Raw genomic sequence first — 24,616 nt, forward strand, 5'->3', positions numbered from 1 at the left:
GGTTAAAATTCTAGAAAGGGAAGGGGAAATAAAGAAATAAAAGTATTTTAGTAGAAAATTATAATAATGTAGGCAAGCCTCCATTGTTATCCAGTTCTTAAAATTTAGATACAAATACGCCTTTTGAGTTGGCTGTGAGATATCCTTTCAGAGTAGTGTGTGACCTATTTGCTGAAGTCTTGCTTTGCATGCTAGTCTAGAGGCTATGTGTTGTTTTTTAATGACTTGGGTGTGTATAGTGTGTTGATTTCAGATTTCTGCGCTCCCCATTTCTGTTAAAGCCTTGCCAAATTCAGAAAGTAAATCGTTCTTGGACTGGAGAGCCAATGTGGTATAGTGTTTAGAGCATTGGACTAGGAAATGGGAGACCCAGATTCAAATTCCCACTCTGCCATGAAACCTCGCTGACTGACTGTGGGTCAGTCACACACGGCCTGAGCAACCTCACAGGGTTGTTGTGAGGGTGAGATGGAAGAAAGAATGATGTAAGCCACTTTGGGTCCCCAAAGGGAAGAAAGATAAGGTGTAAATGAAGTGAATGAATGAATAAATACATAAAAGAGCAAACTGTGCAAAAATTAGGGGATTAGTCAGAAGAAGACTGAAACGGGGGAGTCAAGAGAGCGAGATCCCTATAGGATGTTTGGCAGCTATTTAAAAGCACACTAACTGAAGCCTAGATAGAATGCATTCTCCAGGAAAGGTACTGCCAAGTCTGAAAGGATGCCTGCCTACATAGTTAAAAAGCAAGTCAAGGAAGCCATAAAATGCTAAAGGGCTTTTAAAAAGTGGAAAGTCTACCCCAATGATGTGAGCAGAAGGGAGCACAGGATCTGGCAAAAGAAGCATAAATTAGTAATTAGGAAAACAAAAAGTAATTCAGGAGCATATTGCTAAGAGCATCAAAACAATAAGCATTTCTTTTAGTATATCTGGTGTAGGGAACTGTCCAGACAGGCAGTTGGATGACCAAGGACTAAAAGAATTGCTAAGGAAAGATGGGAACAGTGCAGAGAAGCTAAATGAATTCTTTACATCTGTATTCTCTGTAGAAAGTATGGGACATGTACCCAGGCCATAGCTTTTACTTTGAGAAATGGAGTCGGAAAAACTGAGTCAAATTTAAGTGATGAGAGATGTTCTAGTCCTGTTGGGGAAATTAAAAACCAGCAAGTCTCCAGGTCCCGATGGCATATGCCTAAGAGGTGTTAGGAAACTCAAAGGCGATATTGATGATTTACTAACAGTATTTGTAACTTACCACTGAAATCAGACCAGAAGACTAGAGAGTAGCAAATTTTACACTCATTTTTTAAAAAGGGGCCATAGGGGAACAAACAAATTAGTTTGTCTGTCCCAGGCAAATTAGTAGAAACTGTAATCAATGACATAATTATTAGGAACATATAAGAATGGAGACTGCTGAGAGAAAGGTGTTTTCCATATGCACACTTACACTGGGTTTTCTGGATATTTGATCTCCAAGGATCAGATCTGTTTTGGGCCTCTATAATTCTGCACTTGAGAGGGTCAAACTGAAGTGGTGTCTATTTACTGTCTGAGAGCCAGTTTGGTGTAGTGGTTAAGAGCACGGGACTCTCATCTGGAGAACCAGGTTTGATTCCCTACTCTTCCACTTGAAGCCATCTGGGTGACCTTGGGTCAGTCACAGCTTCTTGGAGCTCTCTCAGCCCCACCAACCTCACAAGGTGTTTTGTTGTGGAGATAATAATAGCATACTTTGTAAAAAGCTCTGAGTGGGCATTAAGTTGTCCTGAAAGGCAGTATATAAATCGAATGTTGTTGTTATTCTGCACTAGAAAAATGTCCCCTTTCTTCTGTGTTCTTCCTGAGGAACAGGTCAGTCTCTTCAGTTGATTGGCTGAGGAAACTTACAAGATTTTTTTGAAGGCACCAAGGTTGCTTTTTAACATTTTAAAAAGATCAGGAAAAAAAACCCTGAATTGGTTGCTGTTTAACCAATTGGCACAGGGGATAAAAGGGAGTGTTGAAAGGCAGGGCCAGGCCTCAGCATTCTGCACTTCAAAAAAGCTGCAGTTTGACTTTGTTGGGGAGAAAAAAAATCAGGGTATGTGTGCAGGGAGAAAAGCTGGGGAATGATAGGTTCTGCAGCAGATACAGCCTTTTCCAGTGCAGAATGCAAAAAGTCTGAGAAGCGCTTGGAGACTGAATTGGGGTATTTTGATCATGGGTACAGCACTCTGGAGAGAAATCAAAGCAGTATGGGTGCATAACAGATGAAGAAGCCCTGTGCAGAAAATACCAACATCAGCATGGTTTCCTGCTAAATGACAGGAAGCAGAGAGTAGGAATAAATGGACAGTTCTATCAATGGAGGAAAGTAAGCAGTGGGGTCTCACAATGATTGGGTATTGGGGCTAGTGCTATTTAATTTGTTCATAAATGGTCTGGAACTGGGGGTGAGAAGTGTAGTGGACAAGTTTACAAATGATATGAAATTATTCAAGATGGTGAAAACCAAACCTGACTGTAAAAGAGCTCCAGGATAATCTGCACATCTTGAGTGAGTAGGTAATAATATGGCAAATGAAGTTCAATTTAGGTAAGTGTTAATGCACATTGCGTAATGTAAATGTAATGCACAATGAAAGAAAACATCCCAACTTCAAGTACATGCTAATGGGATCTGAAGTTGCTGAGACTGTTGGGAAAAGAGACCTTGGGGGTCATAGTGGATAGCTCAGTTAAAACATCAACCCAAGAACCTACTATCCATGGTGACTAAAGGGAACCTCTACATTCAGAGGTAGTAAACCTCCAATACAAATGCTAGGAGGCAACAACTGGAGAAAGTCTCAGCCTCTGTGCTCCATTGGTCCTCCAGAATAAGTGCTTGGTCACTGTGAGATAGGATACTGGACTCGATGAACTACTGGACCGATCCAACACTGCTCTTCTTATGTTCTTATGTAGTGTTGCTGTTACATGCTGATGCTTAAGTGTGAACAAATGCATTGTTTCCTTATTTAGAAAATGTGAATAATACATTTTGGATTTATATTCAGAGTTGAAAGTATTAACTTGGGTAGATTTCACCCACAGTTCATCCACGGTCTTCCTGTGCAGTCCCACATGGGACTGCGCACGCGCAGGCCTGCCGATACCGGAGATTTTTATAGCTCAAAGCCACCAGGGGGCGCTCTCGCCTTCCACCGCGCATGCGCGGCCATTTTCCCGCCTAAATGGACTATAGAAGGCGGAGCGCCCCACACATACCCTCAGTTTCCTTTTCGCCGCCGATAGATGAGGTTTTTAGCTCTTCTACTCGTTCGCGATGTCGGATACTGCTTTGTTCAAACGATGCGTCTCCTGTAATCGAAAGATGACCAGGTCAGACGGCCATTCTAATTGCCTTTATTGCCTTGGGGAAACCCATAATACCCAGGCCTGTAAACATTGCCGTGCCTTTACTTCGAAGGCCAGGGCGGAGAGGGCGGACCGTTTGCACGCCTCGCTGTGGCAACGTGCCATGTCTGTTGTGGACCCTCCGGCGAAGGCACCTCCATCTGCTGCGCCCGGATCCACTCCTCGGCCGGCCGAAACCGTGAGCTCGAGGACCCCTCGCGCCTTACCTTCCCCGAGTCCTTCGGAGTCGAGACCGAGAGATCGCTCGTCCTCCTCGGTTCGGAGCGCGTCGGAACCCGCACCATCGGTTCCGAAGCTCCCTCGGAGCCGACCGCCCTCGACTTCATCTGCTGCACCAGCCTTGGATCGAGCTGCGTCTCGGAGCCGGACGCCTTCGGTGTCACGACCGACGCCTCCACCGTCTCAGGGTGCAGTCGCTTCGGAGACAGCGGGAGAACCATCCGCTCCGTCCGACTCTGACAAGCAGAAGAAGAAGAAGAGAAAACATTCTTCCAAAAGGGACAAGGCGGTTCTGGAGCAGTTACTTTCCTCTCCGCTACCGGCCCCTTCGGGTGCGCTCGGTTCCGACCCACCGGAAAAGAGGCGCAAGGATCCCGACCCGGTTCCTGTCTTGACCTCTTCCCAGGAGGACCCGGTTCCGGTAGAGAAACCCCCGACCCCTACGGGACGTCCGCGATCGACCTCCCATGAATCTGGGTCCATCAGATCGGGTCGGAGTTATCGAAGTGGATCGGGCCGTAGATACAGCCCGTACCCGACTCGGAGCCGATCGAGGGAGCGATACAGCAGTGAGGGCCGGGCGGCCTCATACTACAGGGGGGATAGTCCGCTCCGATCGGACCGCTCTTTTCGAGGGGACTCGATGTCTCCTTCCTTTCGGATCCGATCCTATGGCGACTCGCATGGAACACCGCACCTTTCTGAGGTTGATTACCGTCGGAACCGACCAAGGGGTTATGAGTCCCCTCCTTCGGATTCGCCTGATGCTGAACTTGGCCCAGCGGAAGAACCTTCGCCGACGGACGACTTCAGAGCCTATAATGAATTGCTTCAGCGAATGGCTAAAGCACTGGATTTGGAAACGACCTCTACGGAGTCGAAATTTACTGATAAGATCTACCAGCATATCTACTCGGGTTCCACTCCTTCCGTAGCCTTTCCACTGATCGATGGTTTTGTTGAGTTGTGGAAGAAGCTCAATGCTAAGCCTGCTTCTATCCCCGCCACTAACCGAAAAGTGGAAGGCCTTTATCGTACAAAGGACGAAAACCATCCGTTCTTGGCTGTCCATCCACCTCCTTCCTCCTTAGTCACTGAGGAGATGCAGGCAAGGGGCAAACAAGGTTCCATGTCGGCTCCTACTGACAAGGACAGTAGAAAGATTGATACTCTAGGGAGGAAATTGTACACCTCTGCTGCTTTTGCCATCAAAGTGGCTAACTATGCGGCTATGATGTCGGCTTACCAGCTCTTCCTGTGGAAGAAAGTGGCTGCTTTCCTTCCCAAACTCCCTGAAGACCAGCGGACCCTCCTGCGTGTCATCCAGGAGGAGGCCACCCGCCTCTCGAGGCACCAGATTAATACGAGCAGGAGTTTGTCCGATACGTCTGCACGTTCCTTGCTCTCTGCAGTGGTTTTGCGGCGATTTGCGTGGCTCCGCACGACTGCTCTCCCGCCTGAGACGAGGAACAAAGTAGAGGACTTACCTTTTGAAGGGACACTCCTTTTTTCTGAGAAGACAGATGAATACCTGTCGAAAAAGAGAACGGATCGTCTCACAGCACGGTCCTATGGTGTTCTGCACCAGGCTCCTCAGCATCCCGCCAGACCTTACTTCAGATCTTCTCAGCGGGGCAGATCATATCGGTACCAGCCTTATCAGGGGTATTCGTATCAGTCTCAGAGGAGTTACCAGAGCCCTCAACAATCCTTTTCCAGGCGCAGACAAGGTCACCGTCCCAAGCCTGGTTCTCAGCATCAACAGGCTAAGGACGCCCCCCACGCCCAGAAGCAATTCTGACAATTACAGGGACCTGAGCCTATGTTTGGGTTCAGGCTACATGCTTACTGGAGGGAGTGGCTGTCCATCGGTTCCGATGTTTGGGTTTCTGATATTGTTCAGTATGGTTATAAAGTTGAGTTTGTGAGTTTACCTTACCTGAGTCTCCCTGTCTTTTCTTCCGGACCTCCTCATACGGAGATCTTAACTGAATTGGCCACCCTGATTCAGAAGGGTGCAATTGAAGAGGTGCCCTGTGATCCTGCCCCCTTCGGTTTTTACTCTAACCTGTTTCTGGTGGAAAAGAAAGATGGTGGTCTTCGACCCATTTTAGACCTACGGGCCCTTAATAAACTGATAAAAATTCGAAAGTTTAAAATGGTCACTTTGCAAATGGTTCTGACCCTTTTACCTAGACACTCCTGGTTTGCTGTCCTTGATTTGAAGGACGCTTATTTCCATATCTCCATTTTTCCTGAACACAAGAAGTATTTACGTTTTACTTATGATGGTAAAATTTACCAGTACCGGGTTTTACCCTTTGGTTTAGCTACTGCTCCTAGGGTCTTTACGAAGTGTATAGCTGTGGTGGTGGCCCATCTGAGGTTACAGGGCTGTCGAATCTTCCCGTACCTGGATGATTGGCTCCTGGTTGGAAGTTCTGCTGATGACGTGTTTACCCAAGTGTCCCTGACCTTGGATTTATGTCTTAGGTTAGGTCTTTTCGTTAATCAGAAAAAGTCGAAATTGACCCCAGTACGGTCTGTACAATTTATAGGAGTAGTCTTGGATGGGATCAAGAATGCTGGCTTCCTGCCCTCAGACAGGGCGGCCAGGATTAAGGGCATGGTCCTTCGGCTGCAGCGCTGCCGTTTTCAATCAGCTCATTTTATCCAGACTCTCTTGGGTTGTTTGGCCTCTACTACGGCTGTGGTTCCGTTTGCCAGGCTGTTCATGCGGCCATTACAAATGTGGTTTAATGCCAGTTTTTCTCCCAACTCTGATTCCCAGAACAAGCGTTTATCAGTCCCTCGACGGGTGGTGGCCTCGTTAGAATGGTGGTTGGCAGATGCGAATCTATTTAAGGGTGTGGAGTTTGGCTATCGTCAAACTCACTTGTCCATAACCACTGACGCTTCCCTGTTGGGTTGGGGAGCTCACTGTGAGGGTGCTTTTGCTCACGGCACATGGTCTCAGGCCGAACGCTCGGAACATATTAATCTCCTTGAGCTTAGGGCTATTTCAAATGCACTGATCTCCTTTTCAGATACCGTGCGCAACAAATCAGTGCAAGTGTTGACGGACAACACGACTGCAATGTTTTATGTCAACAAACAGGGTGGCACGGCATCGGCGACCCTTTGTACCGAGGCGATGAAGCTGTGGACTTGGGCCATACAGAACTCGGTTTGGCTGAGAGCGGTACACATCCCGGGGGTGGAGAATCTCCAAGCAGATCAGCTGAGCAGACTACACCGGGATGTTCACGAATGGTCTCTTCGGGACAAGTACCTCGTTCCGATCTTCTCGATGTGGGGTTTCCCGGAACTGGACCTCTTTGCCACACTGGACAATCGCAAGGCCCATCGCTATTGCTCCAGGGGGGGTCTAGGCCCCGGGTCCGATGGGGATGCATTTCAAGTCGAGTGGTCGGGTCCTCTGTGTTATGCATTTCCCCCATTCCCCCTGTTGGCCAGGGTTCTGAGCAAAATCCAAGGGGAGGGGGCGACGGTCATACTGATAGCCCCTTTTTGGCCGAGACAACCTTGGTTTCACACTCTCCTTCGATTGCAGTCGCAGTCGATCAGATTGCCACTCGTTCCAGACCTTCTGTCCTGGCACGGGGTTTTGCATCACGACATTCAACGACTCAAACTGACGGCGTGGCTGATAATTCACAATCGGGGTTTTCTGAAGCTGTAGCTCATGTTTTGTTGAATGCTAGACGCCTTTCCACGAGACAGTCCTATGCGTTCAAATGGGAACGCTTTTCTGGGTGGTGCCGCAACCGGAATTTGGACCCTTTCTCTTCCTCTTTGCCTGAGGTTTTGGAATTCCTTTGGGAGATTAAATTAGGGGGTTTAGCCAATAGTTCTGTTAAAGTATATTTGGCAGCAATTTCGGCATTCCATCCTCCTATAGATAGGAAATCAGTCTTCTCACACTACACTTCGAAATTGTTTCTCAGAGGACTGAATAATTTGTACCCCCCTGTTCGGGCTATTGTCCCTCAGTGGTCTTTACCGCTAGTTTTGACTAGATTGATGTCTAAACCTTTTGAACCTCTAGCTACCTGTCCTTTACGCTACCTTACTTTGAAGGTGGCTTTCTTGGTGGCGATCACTTCAGCCAGAAGGGTGGGGGAATTGGCTGCGCTTTCGTCAGAACCCCCCTATTTGAAGTTTCATGCGGACAAGGTGGTCTTACGGACTAAGGTTGACTTTTTACCTAAAGTGGTGTCTCAGTTTCATTTGTCTCAGGACATTGCCTTACCTGTTTTTTTCCCGATGCAGTCTTCTGATGCGGAGAGGGCCCTCCATTCGTTGGACGTGCGCAGGGCTCTTCTCTTTTACTTGGATCGTACCAAGCCTTTTCGTTTGGATTCTAATTTGTTTGTCTGTTTTGCAGGACAAAAGAGGGGAAAGAAAGCGACATCTCAGTCTATTGCGAGATGGGTTGTTCAAACAGTTTTAACATGTTATGATTCTGCTCATTTACCTTGTCCTTTGGAGGTGCATGCCCATTCCACTAGGTCCTTGGCGTCATCTGCGGCTCTGCTGAGAGGTGTTCCTCTGCATGACATCTGTAGAGCGGCGACGTGGGCTTCAGCGGATACCTTTATCAAGCATTATGCGCTGGACGTTCTGGACCGGAAGGAGACTGCAGTGGGCACCGCAGTGTTGCATTCTATTTTTGAGTGACTTTACTGTGGCACCTCCACCCAGGTATTAAGCTTTATAATCTCCCATGTGGGACTGCACAGGAAGACCGTGGATGAAAAACAGGTTTCGCTTACCGTAACTGTTGTTCATCTAGGTCTTCCGTGCAGGCACACATGCCCTCCCTCCTTCCCCGCTGTATAGTATAATTGAGAGTAGTACGGCGGCGAAAGGGGAACTGAGGGTATGTGTGGGGCGCTCCGCCTTCTATAGTCCATTTAGGCGGGAAAATGGCCGCGCATGCGCGGTGGAAGGCGAGAGCGCCCCCTGGTGGCTTTGAGCTATAAAAATCTCCGGTATCGGCAGGCCTGCGCGTGCGCAGTCCCATGTGTGCCTGCACGGAAGACCTAGATGAACAACAGTTACGGTAAGCGAAACCTGTTTTTATAATGACTTTCTCTCAAGTGTGTTAAGATTTTTTGCTATGTCACCTTAGCCTAAACATGTACTGGTTTATCACTTCCTGTAGTGATGCAAATGCTCCTGACTAGAGGTGGGCATGAACCAAAATACGAACCAAAGTTTGTGATGAACCGGACATGGTTTGCGGACTGGTGGTTCATGGGAGCACATTTATGATGAAGCATGACGAACTTTAGAGCAGTTTGTTTTGTTCGTCACTTCCAGGGGGCATAGAATGGCCCCCTTGACAGTCAGAGATGCCAAACTCACAGGGAGTCTCAACAGGTTCTCCTCCAGCCACCCTCCAAGTTTGGCAAAGATTGGATTTCAGATGTCTAAGTTATGCAACCCCCAAAGTTGCCATGAAAACGTGGGATGGAGTTACAGAATCTTCCTCTGAGGACAGTCCCTGGGAGCAGAATGACAGCCACCAGAGTGGAATAACTTTAGCTCCATTGAAATACATTGCAACACTAAAATGTTGTAATGGAAACATGGAATGGAGTTACAGAACCTTCCTGTGAAGAGGAAGTTACAGAATTTTCCTCTCCGTCCCATGTTTTCATTGCAACTTTTTGGTGCTGCAATCAGTGTTCCCTCTAAGCTTTGCAGTGTTGTGAGCTAAAAATCTACTTTGTGAGCCGAAACAACAACTCTCATTAAAGTTTTGAGTGCACTTCCTTTTTAAAAAAAAATCCAATCAAATTGTTTTGATTACAATCAAAACAATTTAACAATAGAAGCCATTAGGTGAAAGGGCCACAAAAATCAGAGTATACTTCTGTATAAAAATGGATATGTCCATGCTGATTACAAGGGGGTAGTTGTATTAGTCTGTTGCTGCAAAATAAAGCAGACACGCAATGGCACCTTAAAGACTAGCACGTTTATTTCAAGATGAGCTTTTGTGACTCAGTGCTTACTTCTTCAGCCTCCTTCTGCACCAAGGGCAAGTTAAATGACGCCTTCACCATGGTGGCGGCTGAGGCGCTACCTCCTCTCCTCCGCTCTCTGGGGCTGAGGGGATCCTAGCGATTTCAGGCTTCATGGGTCAGGCCAGACCCGATCACTCAGCTCTGCTCTGTTCCCCAGGCAGAGAGCCAGCAGCAGCTGGAGGCGCTCTCTGGCACCACCCTGGGGGCCAAACCAGCCACAGCCAGGAAGGGAGAAGTGGGATGAGGCTCCGTCCCTATAGGGCCCACCTGCAGATGCTGGCTGAGTGGGAGGGCGGGGCCGCCTGAGGGTTAGTATCTGTGAGCTACATCTGAAAAGCTGTGAGCAGAGGAGTCAGAATCTGTGAGCGATTGCTCACGTGCTCACATTAGCGGGAACACTGGCTGCAGTGTATTTCAATGGAACCAATGAAAGTCAATTGGCAATGGAACTTTCCTGGAGGCAGCCGCTTTGGGGATGTATAACTCGGACATCCGAAATCCAATCTTCACCAAACATAGAGGGTTGCTGGAGGAGAGCCTTCTGAAGACTCCCTGCGAGTTTGGCATCTCCGACTGTCAAGGGGGACGTTCTGCAGCCCCCAGAAGTGACAAACCATGAACCAAACGAACCAGTTTGTGAAAGTTGGTGGTTCGTGAAATTCTTGATTTGTGCCCATCTCTACTCGTAACACTGTAACTCTTACCATAAGCAATTACTGAGAAGTTATGCAAGTTGTACAGAGCTCAGTTATTTCACATTGGTTTTGTCTGGCCTTTCTCTAAGGTGATGCCCATGAAAAGATGCTAAAGGTAAATGTGGTTGTTTTTTCCTCTTCAGTTATTTGCTCAAGACTCTGAAGAACAAAAACTGAGGAACAGCAGGGGGAGAAATAGGCATTTCCCCAAGATATTTTCATCTTATTCCCCACCCCAGCTATGTGCTATAGTACTTTGTGGAGGAGTTCTCCTTTCTTTTCCTCTTACCCTCTGTACTTTGAGCTGCAGTTTGCTAGGAGGATGTCAAAACCTTACTTGCTGCCAGGATTTAACCCCAAAACATGTGAAGTAATAGATGGGCACTGAGAATTAATGAAGCTATCCCCCCCCTCGCCTTAGCATGAGTAATCTTGCACAGTGCTCAGACTTTGTATAAAACCAAGTTCTAAGCTATCTATCCATCATCATCATCATCTTACTTGCGAAAAGACTGCTTCACGTGAGCAATTTTTGTACAAGTTTCTTCTGTGGCTTCACAATTTCTTGTAGTTATAGGAAGGAATGGCATTAAAAACGATGAAGGTTCTTTTGTAAACTTAGTTTGCTTGTGTGTGTGTGTGCGCGCGCGGGGGGGGGGGGGTCAACACAAACTCTCTATTCACCAGTTCAGCTGTAGTGTTTTCCATGGTCAAGAAACCCTTGAGATCTGGGGAAAATATATTTTTTTTAATTCAGGTGCTTTTAATAGTGAAATTTATGAAATCAGTTTATAGGAGGTTTTTTAAAAATTTAACAGATTTCTGTTTTAAAGCATTCAAGGATGCTCTTTTAAGACTCAACTCCCACTGTAGCCTAAGGGATATGGTTAATATACTGCAATTTTGAGTTACAGATCAGTTAGCTCCTGAAGTCAACTGTGGCCCTATCATCATTCAGATAATGTTATTGTGAAGCTGTCAGATATTAAATACTTAGGAGAGAGCTCTTATAACTGTTACCATGGTGATAGCATGAAGGCAACAGGGTAGTTTTCATCTATATCCATGTTTGGTTGACTCCTTTTATAGTCATTTAATTGTGAAAGGATGATACCATTCGGTAGTCAGGTTACATCTCTTTGAGGTGCACCACTATAAATTAGGACAGCAATTAACATTTCCCCCGTAAATGAAAATGTACTTCAACATTAGTTGCTGCAGGTCTAGTATGTTTGTGCATTTCTTTAATGTTCACTGACTGATTTCTGTGTAGATTTGCTTTGGAATTATCGACCTACTCTTATGCTTTCATGTCACTTCCCTCCTCTAGTATTACCTCTGCTCAGGGTATAGTTAAGTATGTCTCGCAATCAGAGTAATTGCAAAGCGATTTGTGACTCTGACATGGAAATGGACTTCTACCTCTCTATCTTGTACTTTTTTATGCCCCTTTGCCTAACAGGATAACTAACTACAGAAATCTTTTCAAATATATTGAAATATTTCTTAACATTTATGTTATTTGTTAATATATGAATATATCTCATTAGTTTAAGTCATCTTAGCCCATGGTTTTAAAGTGAATCCTGTTAAGCAGCAGTAGTCTAGATCTATTAATATGCTTCAGTCTTTCATCTTGTTCTCTGTGCCACTAAAGTAGTCGCTAAGTAGATTGTGCTAAGGGCGACATTTCCAGAACCCCCATAAGGGAAATGTGAATCCAACACTTTTCAGAGGCGATGTTTTGTGCCACTCCAGGTCTCATATTTTGACTGATTTGGGAAACAGAGTATTAGTGGTGGGGGTGATTTTCAACGATATTACTACAGACCTGTCCATTGGTCCTGAAATCATTAGACAATGAAAAAATGTAGTGTTGGATCCAGAATACCGTGTGAAGAGTTTGGCTCATGAAATGGATCTTTCCCACCCCATTGCTCCCTTGAGTCTAGAAACAGTGCTGGTTGTGATGTGAGGATGTACAGCAAGAAGGGGAATTGGCAGAAATCCTACCCCCAGCCCCATCAGCAGCAATGTCCTTCTACCAGCTGTATATGAGGCTTGCCTGTAACCAGAGGCCATTAATCCTTCTAGCCAAACATTGTCTCTTCTGGTTGGCATTGGCGCTTCCAGATTTCAGGCTGAGATCTTTTCCAGCCCTGCTACCTGATCTTTTGGGGTGGGGGTGGGGCAGTCTAGGGATTAAAACTGTAATATTTTGTTTATACCCTTCTGAGTTAAATTGCAGAATGATCCAAAGTCCTGTAACTCATCCCCCTTACTGCAAGATATCTTGCAGTATTATACTTGAATATTATTTTCCTTTATTTTAAATAAAGCTGGATGCTTATTCCAGTTCCTCAAAGACGTGAACTAGAATATCATAATGGGTTGAATTTTGCTTAACTGATCATTTATTTTGGGACATTGTTCTATGTAGTCTTTATTCTACAAAAAAACTTTAACCATAGAAAAACTTAGATGAGTGAACAGTACATGCAGTACCCTTGTAAAAAGCATAGAGGGTTAGGGTACTCTGGGAAAGATCTGGTTCTAGGTTCTTTATTTTCCCTTAGCTGATGGACTGATTTTATTCTCCCTACTCACTCCAATTCTTCTTTCCTCATCCCATATTTTCTACCTCCCTTCAGTGAACATGTAAAGATAAAATGGCTAGATTGTTAATATTACTGTGTTGAAATGTCTGGGAGCTTGTTTGATTTAATAAGTTTTGTTTACACCATAAATACATGATTTAATTTTCAGTCCATCTTTTCCTAGATCAAATGTTTGTGTTTTGTCATTTTGTGAGTTGTAGAATTTTGATGACCAGGTTGTAATAAGTTTCTGTAATCACAAGTCTGGATTTTAGACAATGTCTATTCTTTATAAAGGAACCACCCTACATTTTTTCTTCTGTCTTCCTTCTTATCCATAACTTACCTTGCAAAGCTATTTTACATTTGTGAAAATGAAGGCATCCTGAATAATTTGAGCTATGAAGAAAAGGGTACTATTATGAAAAAATGCTATTGGTAGTTCAATGTTAATTTCTAACAATAAGCTCTGTTCCCCAGGAAAGTCATCTGCATTAATGTAGTGACTATCAATGTCTCCATTTCCAGATTTTACAAAAATTCTCTAGTTCACTTTCTCTTTAACGAGCTCATCATTCAGCCTTCACAAATGCACACTAGAAACAGGTGAAGCAATTTCCTTCCATGCTGGGCAAGAAATCATAATTTTAATTTGGATGCATCCAGGTAATAAGAATTGTGCAGACATATGTTGCTAAATTGATCATGGGCACGGAGACACCAGTGGACCATATCATGATCCCCTGAGAAAGACGATGCATGTATTTCAATTTGTCTGAGATACTTCTGGACATGATAATTCTCAGACCCTGTTTGTAGGGATAATTTTCCCTTTAACTTTTTTTCAAGAAAACCAAAACACATTTAAGACCTCTGAGCTAAAATGTAGAATTTTTAAAATATGAGTGACTTAATCCAGCGATGATGCTACACAAGTAGCTGAGGCTTTCAGTGCTGTGGATAATTACTTCGTAGGCAGATCCATACTGGAACCTGTTGTATGGTGCAAAAGCTGGCAGATTCAGAGATCTAAGCTCCACAGTACTTTGCTGGCATGTGCACAGGTAAACTGAGCAACAGATTAGTTGGGCTTTTGTATAAATGAACATGTCCCTGTACATGCAACTTGAAGCTTTACACAGCGAACTCCAGCACACTCACACTTAATAAGAAGGCCTGTGCTGCTTTAGCAGTCTCCTAATGAAAATTTGATGATTGAAGGGTTCCCCCCCCCTCCAAATGTTCTTATTTATATAGGCTTTTCTATGCTACTTTTCTCCCCAAAGGGACCCAAAGCAGCTTACAGATCTCCAAAACAAACTATTTTAAACAATAAATTTAAATAAACCCAAAACAATTGTGTCCTGTGCAGGTCCTCATTCTGGGCTGGCTTTCGTACGCCCTAGACTAAGATTCAAATGCTGTTTGGATCCTGTCCTTCAGATTGCACTTTTGCTCGCACCTTGCCAATAAGTTCCTGCAAGGAGAGTGGGGCGTATGCCCAGATGCTACTTGGCTGCTGCTAACAAACTTGTAGGCTCTTCTCAACTTTGTCCCTGCCAGATTTTCCCAGATACTAGTATTTGTGTACTCACAGCATTGTTTGTGCAAGCATTTCTGTGTAAGGATGAAGAATTTAGATAATGCAACCTGTCTGGGGTTACTCTTCAGACTTCCAAATTCTAATGACTCTCTTTATAGAGAGGCAGGTAACACAGCTTTATGGGTTGCTGGATAGCACAGGACTGGCTGACTTCCAAACTCTCTGCCTTTCTGTGGTTGAGGGAACTAGGGTGCCAGAGGGAGCAAATGTCAGGAGACCTGCTGGAAGAAACCATTGCACTAGTCAGCTATTTAAATTCTGGCTTCTGGAGGCTGAGGAGGATGCACAGAACTTTCTTGATGATTAGACAGCGAGTCTGGAAAGGGAAAAGTAAGACTGTACTGTACTGATCTCCTCCTTCCTAATCTGAAGTCCTTTTGAGAGCTATTGGGAGAGGCTTCGGGGTACAGCAAAGGGGAAGAGTCTTCATACAAAACTTAATCTGGGATTTTTTTTCAATTATAGTGTTTTTAATTGACTTCGCACTGTTTTAGGGTCTAGTTCAAGCATCAGCATGAGAAGTCTGATGGCTGATTTGAATACTTTGAGCTGCCTGACTGTTACACAGAATACCATAAGATCAGGACCCTTTACACTGTTTTATCTAGGTGGACTGATGTAAATGCAGCCTGTTTCCCGCACTGTAAACTACAAAGATAGCATCACAGAGAAGTTGTATCATGTGTAGAGGAAGGAAGGAGATTGTTGGGGAAACATCTTTCCAGCCATACTTCGTGTCAGCTGTGTATTTGCTCTGTGTGTATATGACCTGAGTGTGACCAGGTAAACCTAAGGGCAAGAGCTGAAGGGCTGTTGACCTTTGGCTCTTAGCCTATGTTTTATAGCTACTGTCCAGGAATGAACCAGCTAAAGAATTGCAGCCAGCCCAAGATAGTTTGGGTTGGTTTATATCACATCTGAGAGTCCTAAGCCACCATGGGTCCCTTTGGGAAGAAAAGCCAGATATAAATACTTGGGACCCTGACCAAATAATTGCGTATTTTATAAATCTATGCTTTTTGTTGATTGTAGCACTAGAGTTCTGGGCATATTCCCACTGTATCCAAGTTATCCTTCTCTAGTTTGGCAGCTCAGTAAACATGATAGAAATTCAAAGTGGCATCATGTGTTGCCAGACACTATCCCCATGGTTCCAGTCATCCAAAAATGTTGATCTAATAGTTAATTTTTCAAGAATAAACAAAGTGGTCTATTGCACACCCACTTGGTAATTTTCTTAGATCAAGGCTCTACATTCTGCTTCTAAAATAAATCACTGGAAATAGTAAACATGTTTCTTTTAAAAAATACATTTTAGTATGAAAAATTTGCTCAGTTAAATTTTATTGGCACATAAAATAGCAACTGTACCACCAAAGTGTGCATGCTTATTATTGCACATTAACACAAATATCTTGATACTATCTTTTTCTTCCCAAATTTCAAAAACCTTTTGGTTAATACTTTTTCCATACTACTATTTTCAAGAATTAGAATTTTTTTCTTTTAAATTAAAAAAATAATTTTCAAACATCATTAAGTGCTTGGTCTTAAATAGACTGTCCCTCTTAAGCGCATTTTTCCACTGTACATGCTTTCAGCCATATTTTTACAAATTGCACATGGAATACTTTGGGCGGGGTCCCTTCTAGTGCAGTTTACGATGGCGGTACTTGCCCGCTTTTTCTTTTGCTGCATTGGCACAAGCATTGTGCTTATTTTGTTGTAAATGGTTCCAGTATTTGATCAGTTCACTAGGCTGGAACTGATGGGAGGTAATTAGGTGACTGTATTTACAGCTGGAATAAGAAACTCGCCAATGATTGAAGACAAACTCATTGGGTGGGGGCATTGGGTCAATTCGCAACTTGGCAAGACAAATGCCCACATATACATCCTCTAAGTGCAAACGTCTTATACTCAGTGAGACCTTAAAAATTTTTTCTGCTAAATCTCCAGAAAACACATAGCCCGTCCCAGAGCAGAAGACAGGGTAACGTTCACTTGGATACAAATCAGGTGGCATATACCACTTGCTGTCTTTGTTCCGATTGGGTGCATACCCTCTCATTAGATAACCTGTGAAATATTTGTGCCTGGGAGACAATTCTGGCTTCAAAAGCTTATGTATTAAATACTCTGTATTGACAAACATGTCACTGTCTGTTTTCATAACATACGGAACATTTGGGCAGTAAGTGGCAACCCAATTCATCCCCATGAGTGTTTTGATGGTTAAATTGTAATAAGTATCTAAGTACTCTTGTTGGATAATATCATGGTATTGCCTGCTTTCCTCCAGGATAGCTCGCTGAAGGTATCCGTTTAGCTTAATACTTAAACCCAGCAAAAAAATCCGAACAATTTGGATCCCGGGCGCCAGGCTCTCATTCCCCCAGGTTTGTCGGATAGCTTGTCGGGCTTCCACTTGGCCTGGTTCTGCAGCTATGAGCAGTATTAGAAATGGACTTTTCTCCTGGCATTTTTCTGGCTCATTGATGATATACTTAAAATGATATGAAGTTGGATGTCCGGTACCTCTTGCGTTATAAATACTCCCATTAGCACTGAGTGTGTTCTCTAAACCAGTAACTCCTTGAGGCGACAGTTCTGTGTTGTTGGAATTAGTAATAGTCTGTGGCCTGAGGGTTTGAGGGACTGCTTCCTTCCAAATGGTCCTCAAAGAGCTGTGGTTTGTCTCGCTTCTCGTTGATCTAAATCCTCGTGTAGTGTAAGCCACAGGGTTTTCTTTGAATCCCGCTCTGCCAGGCAGCCAGTCATGGTGATTAAAAAACAGAAATATAGCAAAAAGGAACACAAGAGAGAGCAGACCAATAAAGTGGGTGCGAAACAGACTCCGCTTGGTATTCCAGGTCATCTTGGCAAAGCAGCAATGCCGCCTTCTCCACTGAAGCATGTTGTAAGTATCCAATAATGGGGTGTGAGAATGACTGAAAGAAATGCTTTGTTTTGGGATCCACTGCTATTTCTTGGTATTCATCTTCCGTCGTCAGATTGTTAGTGAATTACCAGCTCTGCAAAAATGACAGAAGGCTGAGTGAAACAAGCTTTCAAAGTTTGCCCTTTACATTGTTCTGTGCAACTTTGAGAGAAAACTACACAAACAAGTGGAAACCTTGGTATGAATAAGCACTGTAGCACTCTTAATGTTGCGAGTGCTGTGCTAGCTGTATTCATCTGCATAGCGAACAAGTAATCTTTGCTGTGGGAAACATAAGTTTGAGTCAGGGGCTAGCCCAGAGTAATTAGGAGAGTTTGTTGGAGAGATTGGTTTAAGAAGTAGATTCCCAACCCTTCTATCCTGGGGATTTCAAGGTAGTTTGAACCCCTGTCCCAACTGGTTTGCACTGTTAATGACAGAGCCCCCCACAGATTTCTCATGGGACCCCCTGAGCATTATATTGTTGGTATTGCCTCTTTAAAAGAACAGAGGCTTTACAATGCCAGTCTGTCCAAAATGTTCCGTATGTTTTTCCATATGGACTGTAAAAGAATGCCTTCTTGGGATATAAAGATGAGAATACTATTTGTAACTGGACAAACATAACAAATACAGAACAGTTATAAGGTTCTTAGGAAGGGCCAAGTGTAATGGCCTGGATACCAGATGGAAGTTTTATTGGCATTAATTAAAACTAATTTGACTTGCAGACGGTAGCATAGCTCACAATTGGAGGCTCTTTTGGTAAAATGGCCATATATTTGAAATGGGGCAGACGGTGGAATGTTGATTGTAGCAGAGTTCTGTTAGTCACAGCACACTGCTTGCATGTTTCCACTGGGTCTCTGCTGCATTCGGAAAGTCAGTAAGAAGATGCACCTGTCAAAATTTAACTTTCAGGGTCCAGTTATCTCACAGCAGCAATGTTAACAAATGCTTAAACACTTTAGTTCACCGTAACCTTTTTCTCTGGAATTGGGGTTTTGAAGGACTGTTCTTTACCTGATTTTATTATAGTTAAATAGCTGTATTTTTGAAGGAACTGTTTACAAAATAGCTATTGCAATTTGTTGGATGTTTGAAGTGTGTGCATATAAACAATCTTTTCCATATTTGGAAAAAAATACTTTTCTGTAGGCAGTTTTGACTTTGGGATGCCTTTATGGTTCTTCCATTCATGATCCTGAAACTGTGAATCAAAATATTTTTTTATCTGGCTGACTTTCTGCAAGCTGCAGAATAGAATCCCAGTTTCACAATACATATTCTCTTATTATTCCTCTTTGGCATTTGAGAGTCAATGTGGCAGTTTCGTGATACTTTAAATTAAAACCCGGTTCCATCATCTTACTAATGAGCCTCACTGCATGGTATGAATTTGTGATTTTTTTTTCAACATGTTCTAATTTATTTCAAAACTGTAGGATTTTGAATGGGAGAAATCTCGTAGAGGGAAAAGGTTCCTTTATGTAAATGTGTAGTTTATTGAATTACTTTGCAGTCCGCCAAAGCCAGTATTTGGATTAATGTTTTACTTTTTAAAGAATAGTATATTGTATGGGTAATGATATCTTTTAGTTAAATCTGATAAATTTGTTCATGGATGTCACTGAAAGGGTCACTTGAATTATATAGATGGATGCTGCCCATAGCACGTAAAACAGGAGTGTGTGCTTAAACACATAATTATATACTGTGGCAATGGACCATATACATATAGCAAAAGTTCAGAATTTGACATAATTGAAGGTTTAATCTTTATAAATTCCAGGGTGCCAAATTAAAGATGTATGCTACAAAATGGAAATGTTGCAAGTATTTGAATGTCTTGTGTCATTCAGAACAAAAGCTATACTTCATCTTCACCACCACTAGGAGGAGCAGATGGCGATTAGCTTTGAATTGTAGCATGCAGTACATCCTTATGCAATTTACACAATTTCTGCCTTTACATTAAGGTCTTCAGTCCTATTTGCTATGAAACAATAATTGAGGTGTAAATGAATTTTAAACAGTTTCTCTGGAATAATTAATCATTAGTATACCTTTTGGCATTGAGCTGAAGCTTTGGATAATGTTTATTGATATGTGAAAATCAAAGAATAATTTTGATTAAATGACTGACAAAGAGAGATGCAATAAATTTAGCAATTTCCAGGTTTGAGAGTATAGTAGTAGATAAAAGATGTGCATGGAATGGAACAAGGCATTATCTCCAAAAGTAAGCACATAAATATATGTTTTAAAGAGAAATTCATTAAGCAAATCTTATCAAAGTAAATGCCTCTATTTACCAGTTCTTTGTTAAATGCAAAAATTAGATGAACCAGTAGGCACAGCTGTTGGTTTGCAAGTAAACCAAGCAATACTCTGTAAATATGTGTTATGATGTATGTATCTGTATTGAGAGTTGTTTTTAACACTCTGAACTACTGTACTCTTGATACATTGTGAGCCTATTGAGGATTTATTTGAAAAACTATCAAGAGTACTTTTATTCTTTTTTTAAAAAAATTCTCCAAACCATTGTCAATTTAGGCTTTGTCTGTCATAATGTTTTTGCTGAGGCGGAGTCTGTCTTTCATAGTTTAACCAGCCATAATTCTGTTGTTCTCACGGCATTTAAGAATGCATGAAAGGTACAGATAGTTGTTCAGAGCAGTCTCTTAAATCACCCCATCTGCATGTTTGCCTAATTCTTCAGAAAAATGATGTATTCTTAAAATAAGATTCCATAAAATATTGAGGGTTATCCTATCAGACCTCAAAACATTTATTTTAATATTGGAATGCCTGCTCTTTCATTAATAATTTAGTGTATTAATATGGGTTGAGTTACGTTACTACTTGTGTGACTAGCGATTGAGGCTCCTGTGATTATTGATGCATCCACTGTGCAGTTGGAATGTATTAAGACACACAAGTCTGTACACTGTATGAAACAGGTAATTTACGTTTAGGAGTCTGTTAGAGTTTTGTCCAATTCCCCCTCCCCATGTATGCATTGGAGTGTTTTCTGCTCCGATATGGGCCTGTTTGGCTCTTGGCCTATATTTAGAAGAGAATTTACATGCTTAATGCCTCATTGGGTTTCAGTTTCTCAGGCTCTCTGTAGAGAACTAATAATGACATTACTTGGTTGTGGTCATAGGCTTGTGTGTTCCAGTTCATATTTCCCTTAAATCTTGGGGGGGGGGGGGGACTGTTCACTAAAAAGGAAAGGCTGAAGAGGAAACCATGAGATATGGCGTCTTACATTTTTAAAAGTGTATACCCACACCACACAGGGCTGGATATCTGCCTTGCCATATCTGCATTAATCCTTTACCCAAAAGTGGGGGGAGGGGGATCCAGTACCTCTAAAAATCCTAGCAACTCCAGTGGGGGGGGGAATTCTTGAATTGGACAATACTTAAAATTGAAATGGGGGTTTCTAACGAGAGAGGTATATTTTCTGAAAATGTTTCAATCAGCAATATTAGCCCACTTTTTAAAGTTTTTGTTAAATATACATCTGTTGTGCTTTTATTTTACTACACTTGTCCCTAGGCATTCTTTTTAAAGCAGGAGCTCTCTCCACATTTATACTAGTTTTACTGCATGTTAGTTTTGCCAGAGGCAAGCAAATCGCATTTATATTTTAAACACTTTAATGATTTTGTATTGTTTGTTAGGTAGCTCTTTGAAGAGAAGCACTTGGGCACTAAAGAACTATTAAGCTGCTATAGATTTGGGTCTTAAATTTTTAGTGCGGATGAGTAACCCAAGTCCCTTGTCAGTTTTCCTCATCAGCATGCATTCCAAACAAGACTAGCAAGCTTAAAAGATTGGAAACAAAGGCAATTTAATTATAATAGCTGCTTTTTAATGGCTAAACAAGGCAGACGTCACACACTAGACAGAACTTAGGATGGTGTAGCATACTCCCTGTCTTGAAGGAAACAAGCTTATTGAAGCTTCTTTCTGGGATGCCAGCAGATATGGCTTGTAGTATTTTGGTAATTTTGAGGTTGCTGTTGGGTGCTTAAAACATTAAAGATCTGTTTTGAAGGTGTTACGAGAGGGTGTGTGTCAAATTTGGTGTAGCTGATATGAATCAGATGATACTTTGCTTGTGTGTTAGAGGTTAAGCTGGGGTGGGGGAAGCAAATGCAGAAAGGACTGAAGGTGGTATTGAACTGACAATTGGACTGCCTAATTTGCTTTTGATGATTCTCAGTGTGTCACACACTGTAGCTGAATTTATCAGCATTTTAAGGTTACATAGATTGGTAAATCTGACTTAGTTTGATTAGCTTATTTTGTTTTAAAGGCAAGAAGATGGTAAAGTTGAATTTCTCAAGACTCTACTATTGCTCCAGGCAGCTAGATTATCCCCCTGAATCCTTTTCCTTCTCTCCTTCCTTCCCAGTCCTCCCCAGCCTTCACATTTGACTGAAAGTGACAGATTTATTAACAGAAGTGTAAAGGCAGAGGTATCTTTTTAGCAAAGCAAAAACAAAAGCCCCTCCTGAATTTCCCCCTCCTCATCATTCATGGAAATATAGCTTCCAGTTTTTGTAGGTGGGGAAGAACGATGCTTTGTAAGCTGCTACCAGCACATGCAATTGAATGAAATATTATACAATGATCTGACATACCTTCCTTGATCAGGCCATTTCTGGCAAGAGGATTGTGCCCACTGCAAGTAGTTTTGGCATGCCATCCCTTCAGCCAAAAAGATGCTATCGACCATGCGCACATCTCCCCCCCAGCAGCCTGCTGCCTGCGACTGCTTTTCACAGTATCCAGTGTGTCCATCTGTATGTTTCCTGCTCCGCTCCCGTCTCTGCTCACCAGTGTGTTCGTCTTGATTTTTCCCTGGTCATCCTTCAAGCAACAGAAGCAGTGCTTCTCACTTCCGTTCTGACTGGCATTGTCTGCTGCTGACAGTGAAAGCATTGAAGCTTTTACAGTTGGTGTTTCCCTCGCTGGACAATGCAGTGCTGTGTTCTCCTTTCAGTATCCATATTTCTAGTGGCGATGCCAGGCAAAGCAGCAGGAGCTAGAATCTGGAGCTGTTCGCTTTGCATTCGATAACGGGCTTTACTTCTCTCACTTCCTTGTTGCTAGGCAGTAACCAAAAGGGGGTGTGTGTGTGCTTTAAAAGGCTTTTAGCTGAGGATTTGGGTCTGCAAAATCCAATCCATAGCCCCTCGGCTGCTGCACAGGCAGGCAGCAGTTTAAATGTGGACTTTGACAGATGCTGTCTTCTGACAGAGCTGAATTTCACGTCATTGCTTGGCTGAGTCCCACGTGATAGTTTGCATTCATTTGGACTAAATCCTGAAGCAGCCAGAGAGAGCTTGAAGCCTTTGCTTCTGTTCAATAGAGGATACAGAACCCAGTGCAGTGCTGGATAAATAAAATGAGAAAGGGGTCGTGGTACTGATCAAATTAATGAGTGTATTTTCCCCCCAATTGCCTTCCTTTGTCTTTAGTGCTTTAATTTAGCACTCTCTAAATGCTTTTGTAAAACACTGGATGGTATTTTAAAGTCATACACATCTGTGCATTGCATACTACAAGCTTAAATATGTTGGCTTACTGCACTCCTCAGAAGCTGTGTTTTTAGTGTGTAGACTTGTGCAACCTTAAAATTAAAAATAATGCACCCAAAGTGGGCTCTGGCTTACAAAATGACAAATAACATGTGTCATTGTAAACATGTTAGCTTGTAGGTGCTATGAAACTCTTGAGAATTAAAATAAATCCTATCACTGTTGCCTGAACTTTATGTACTGTACACTTTGTGAAGTTAGGCTAATCCAAACAGTTTCATTTGGTTTGTCACCTCACGATTTATAGGTTATTCATGCATTAATACCACACAATTCAGTAGTGCAAAATCAGAGTAGGCAAATGACCTGATCTTTCAGATCTATCCATCTTAATGCATGCCCAGGATTACTACGATGTTCTTCTTCATGCAGCCCTTCTGCTTTCATTTCCAGAAATCTCTCCTTTTAGGCCAAAGCTTGTAAAGTCCATATAGACGCACATACAATGCATGATGGCTTTCAAGTTCATAATATGATGGACTCATTATCATTCTCTTTTGGTTGTAAGCAAACAGCCATCTAAATACAGTTGTGTGCATATATTGACATTGTAGTATGTGTGTGTTTATTTTGCTGTTTAAATTTGGTTAACTTTTCTACCCAGTTTAAAAAAAAATAGGGTGAACTGGCTGTAACTTTCTCAAATGAACATCACAGCTTTCTGTGGTACGGAGTTTAAACTGATGACTTGCATATCTGCCTCATATTCTCTATGTCTGTATGTGTTCAGGAACAGTAAGCATAATCATAAAGGTGGAGGTAACTAGACTACTAACTCTGAAATCTGTATTGCAAGAGAGGGATACAAATTTATTTAGGAAGGATGCTGGTCAGAGTCAATCCGTAATGACAAGGAATGCCAACAAGCCCTGAGAGTATGTTGTCTCAGGGCCCCGATCTTATGCCCAGCATGTCACATGGAAAGCCAGTTGGAAGCTCAGCGAGGCCATTTCTCCATATTTCCCCCATTTGTTCAGTATTTACCAAAATTTGTATCCTGCCTGTCTGCCCTCATAAGGATCACCAATGTGGCTAACAGATTAAAACATGAATATTAAAATCACAAAGATTTCTTCCCTTTTGAACCCTCTGCTCTAGTTTGATTTTTCTCTCTGATTACCCAGTGCCGACACTGAGGGCCTTTCCCCCCTCAACCCAGTGAGCTAGCTGTTTGTCATAGCTCGTGGCAGATAGGGTGGAAAAACATGCCATGCGTGTGTTAGCTATGTCCGTATGCTTCTAGTGATGTGAGTTTTGCGACTGTTGAAAGGGCAACTTTCTGCAGCCCTGATAACACCTAAATGCAGTCTGCTTCTGGTCAAAGCTATTACTGGGTTATTGGTGATGTCTTGATGAATTAATCTCTCAGAAATCATGTACATATGTTGGGTTGGATCTCACCAGTCTCATCTGATTCTCCTCCCCCTGACCTCAGTGCAACCCCTGGCCATCAAGTCTTTTTGTCTGCAAGGGTCC

General features: G+C 42.8%; 2 protein-coding genes across 3 annotated transcripts in view; one reads left to right on the top strand and one right to left on the bottom strand.

Annotated features, from left to right (window-relative positions):
- The window catches only part of CDC73 (cell division cycle 73), a 153,917-nt gene that overhangs the window by 84,975 nt on the left and 44,326 nt on the right, over positions 1-24,616 (top strand). The window contains exon 1 of one of the 2 annotated variants that reach the window (XR_008597027.1): positions 6,591-8,352. The exons of the other annotated variant lie outside the window; for it this stretch is intronic. The gene's annotated coding sequence lies outside the window, so the exon portion shown is untranslated. Of the gene's footprint in view, positions 1-6,590; positions 8,353-24,616 lie in introns of those variants that run through there. 2 annotated transcript variants of the gene reach the window in all.
- Positions 15,925-22,761, bottom strand: B3GALT2 (beta-1,3-galactosyltransferase 2). The gene is made up of 2 exons (XM_054979551.1): positions 22,181-22,761; positions 15,925-17,613 (listed from the first exon to the last, which is right to left on the bottom strand). Exon 2 carries the CDS (start codon positions 17,493-17,495, stop codon positions 16,227-16,229), a length of 1,269 nt encoding a protein of 422 aa, XP_054835526.1. The 5' UTR covers positions 17,496-17,613; positions 22,181-22,761; the 3' UTR covers positions 15,925-16,226.

This window comes from Eublepharis macularius, chromosome 5 (genome assembly GCF_028583425.1).
Source record: "Eublepharis macularius isolate TG4126 chromosome 5, MPM_Emac_v1.0, whole genome shotgun sequence".
In the NCBI taxonomy this organism is placed as follows: domain Eukaryota; kingdom Metazoa; phylum Chordata; class Lepidosauria; order Squamata; family Eublepharidae; genus Eublepharis; species Eublepharis macularius.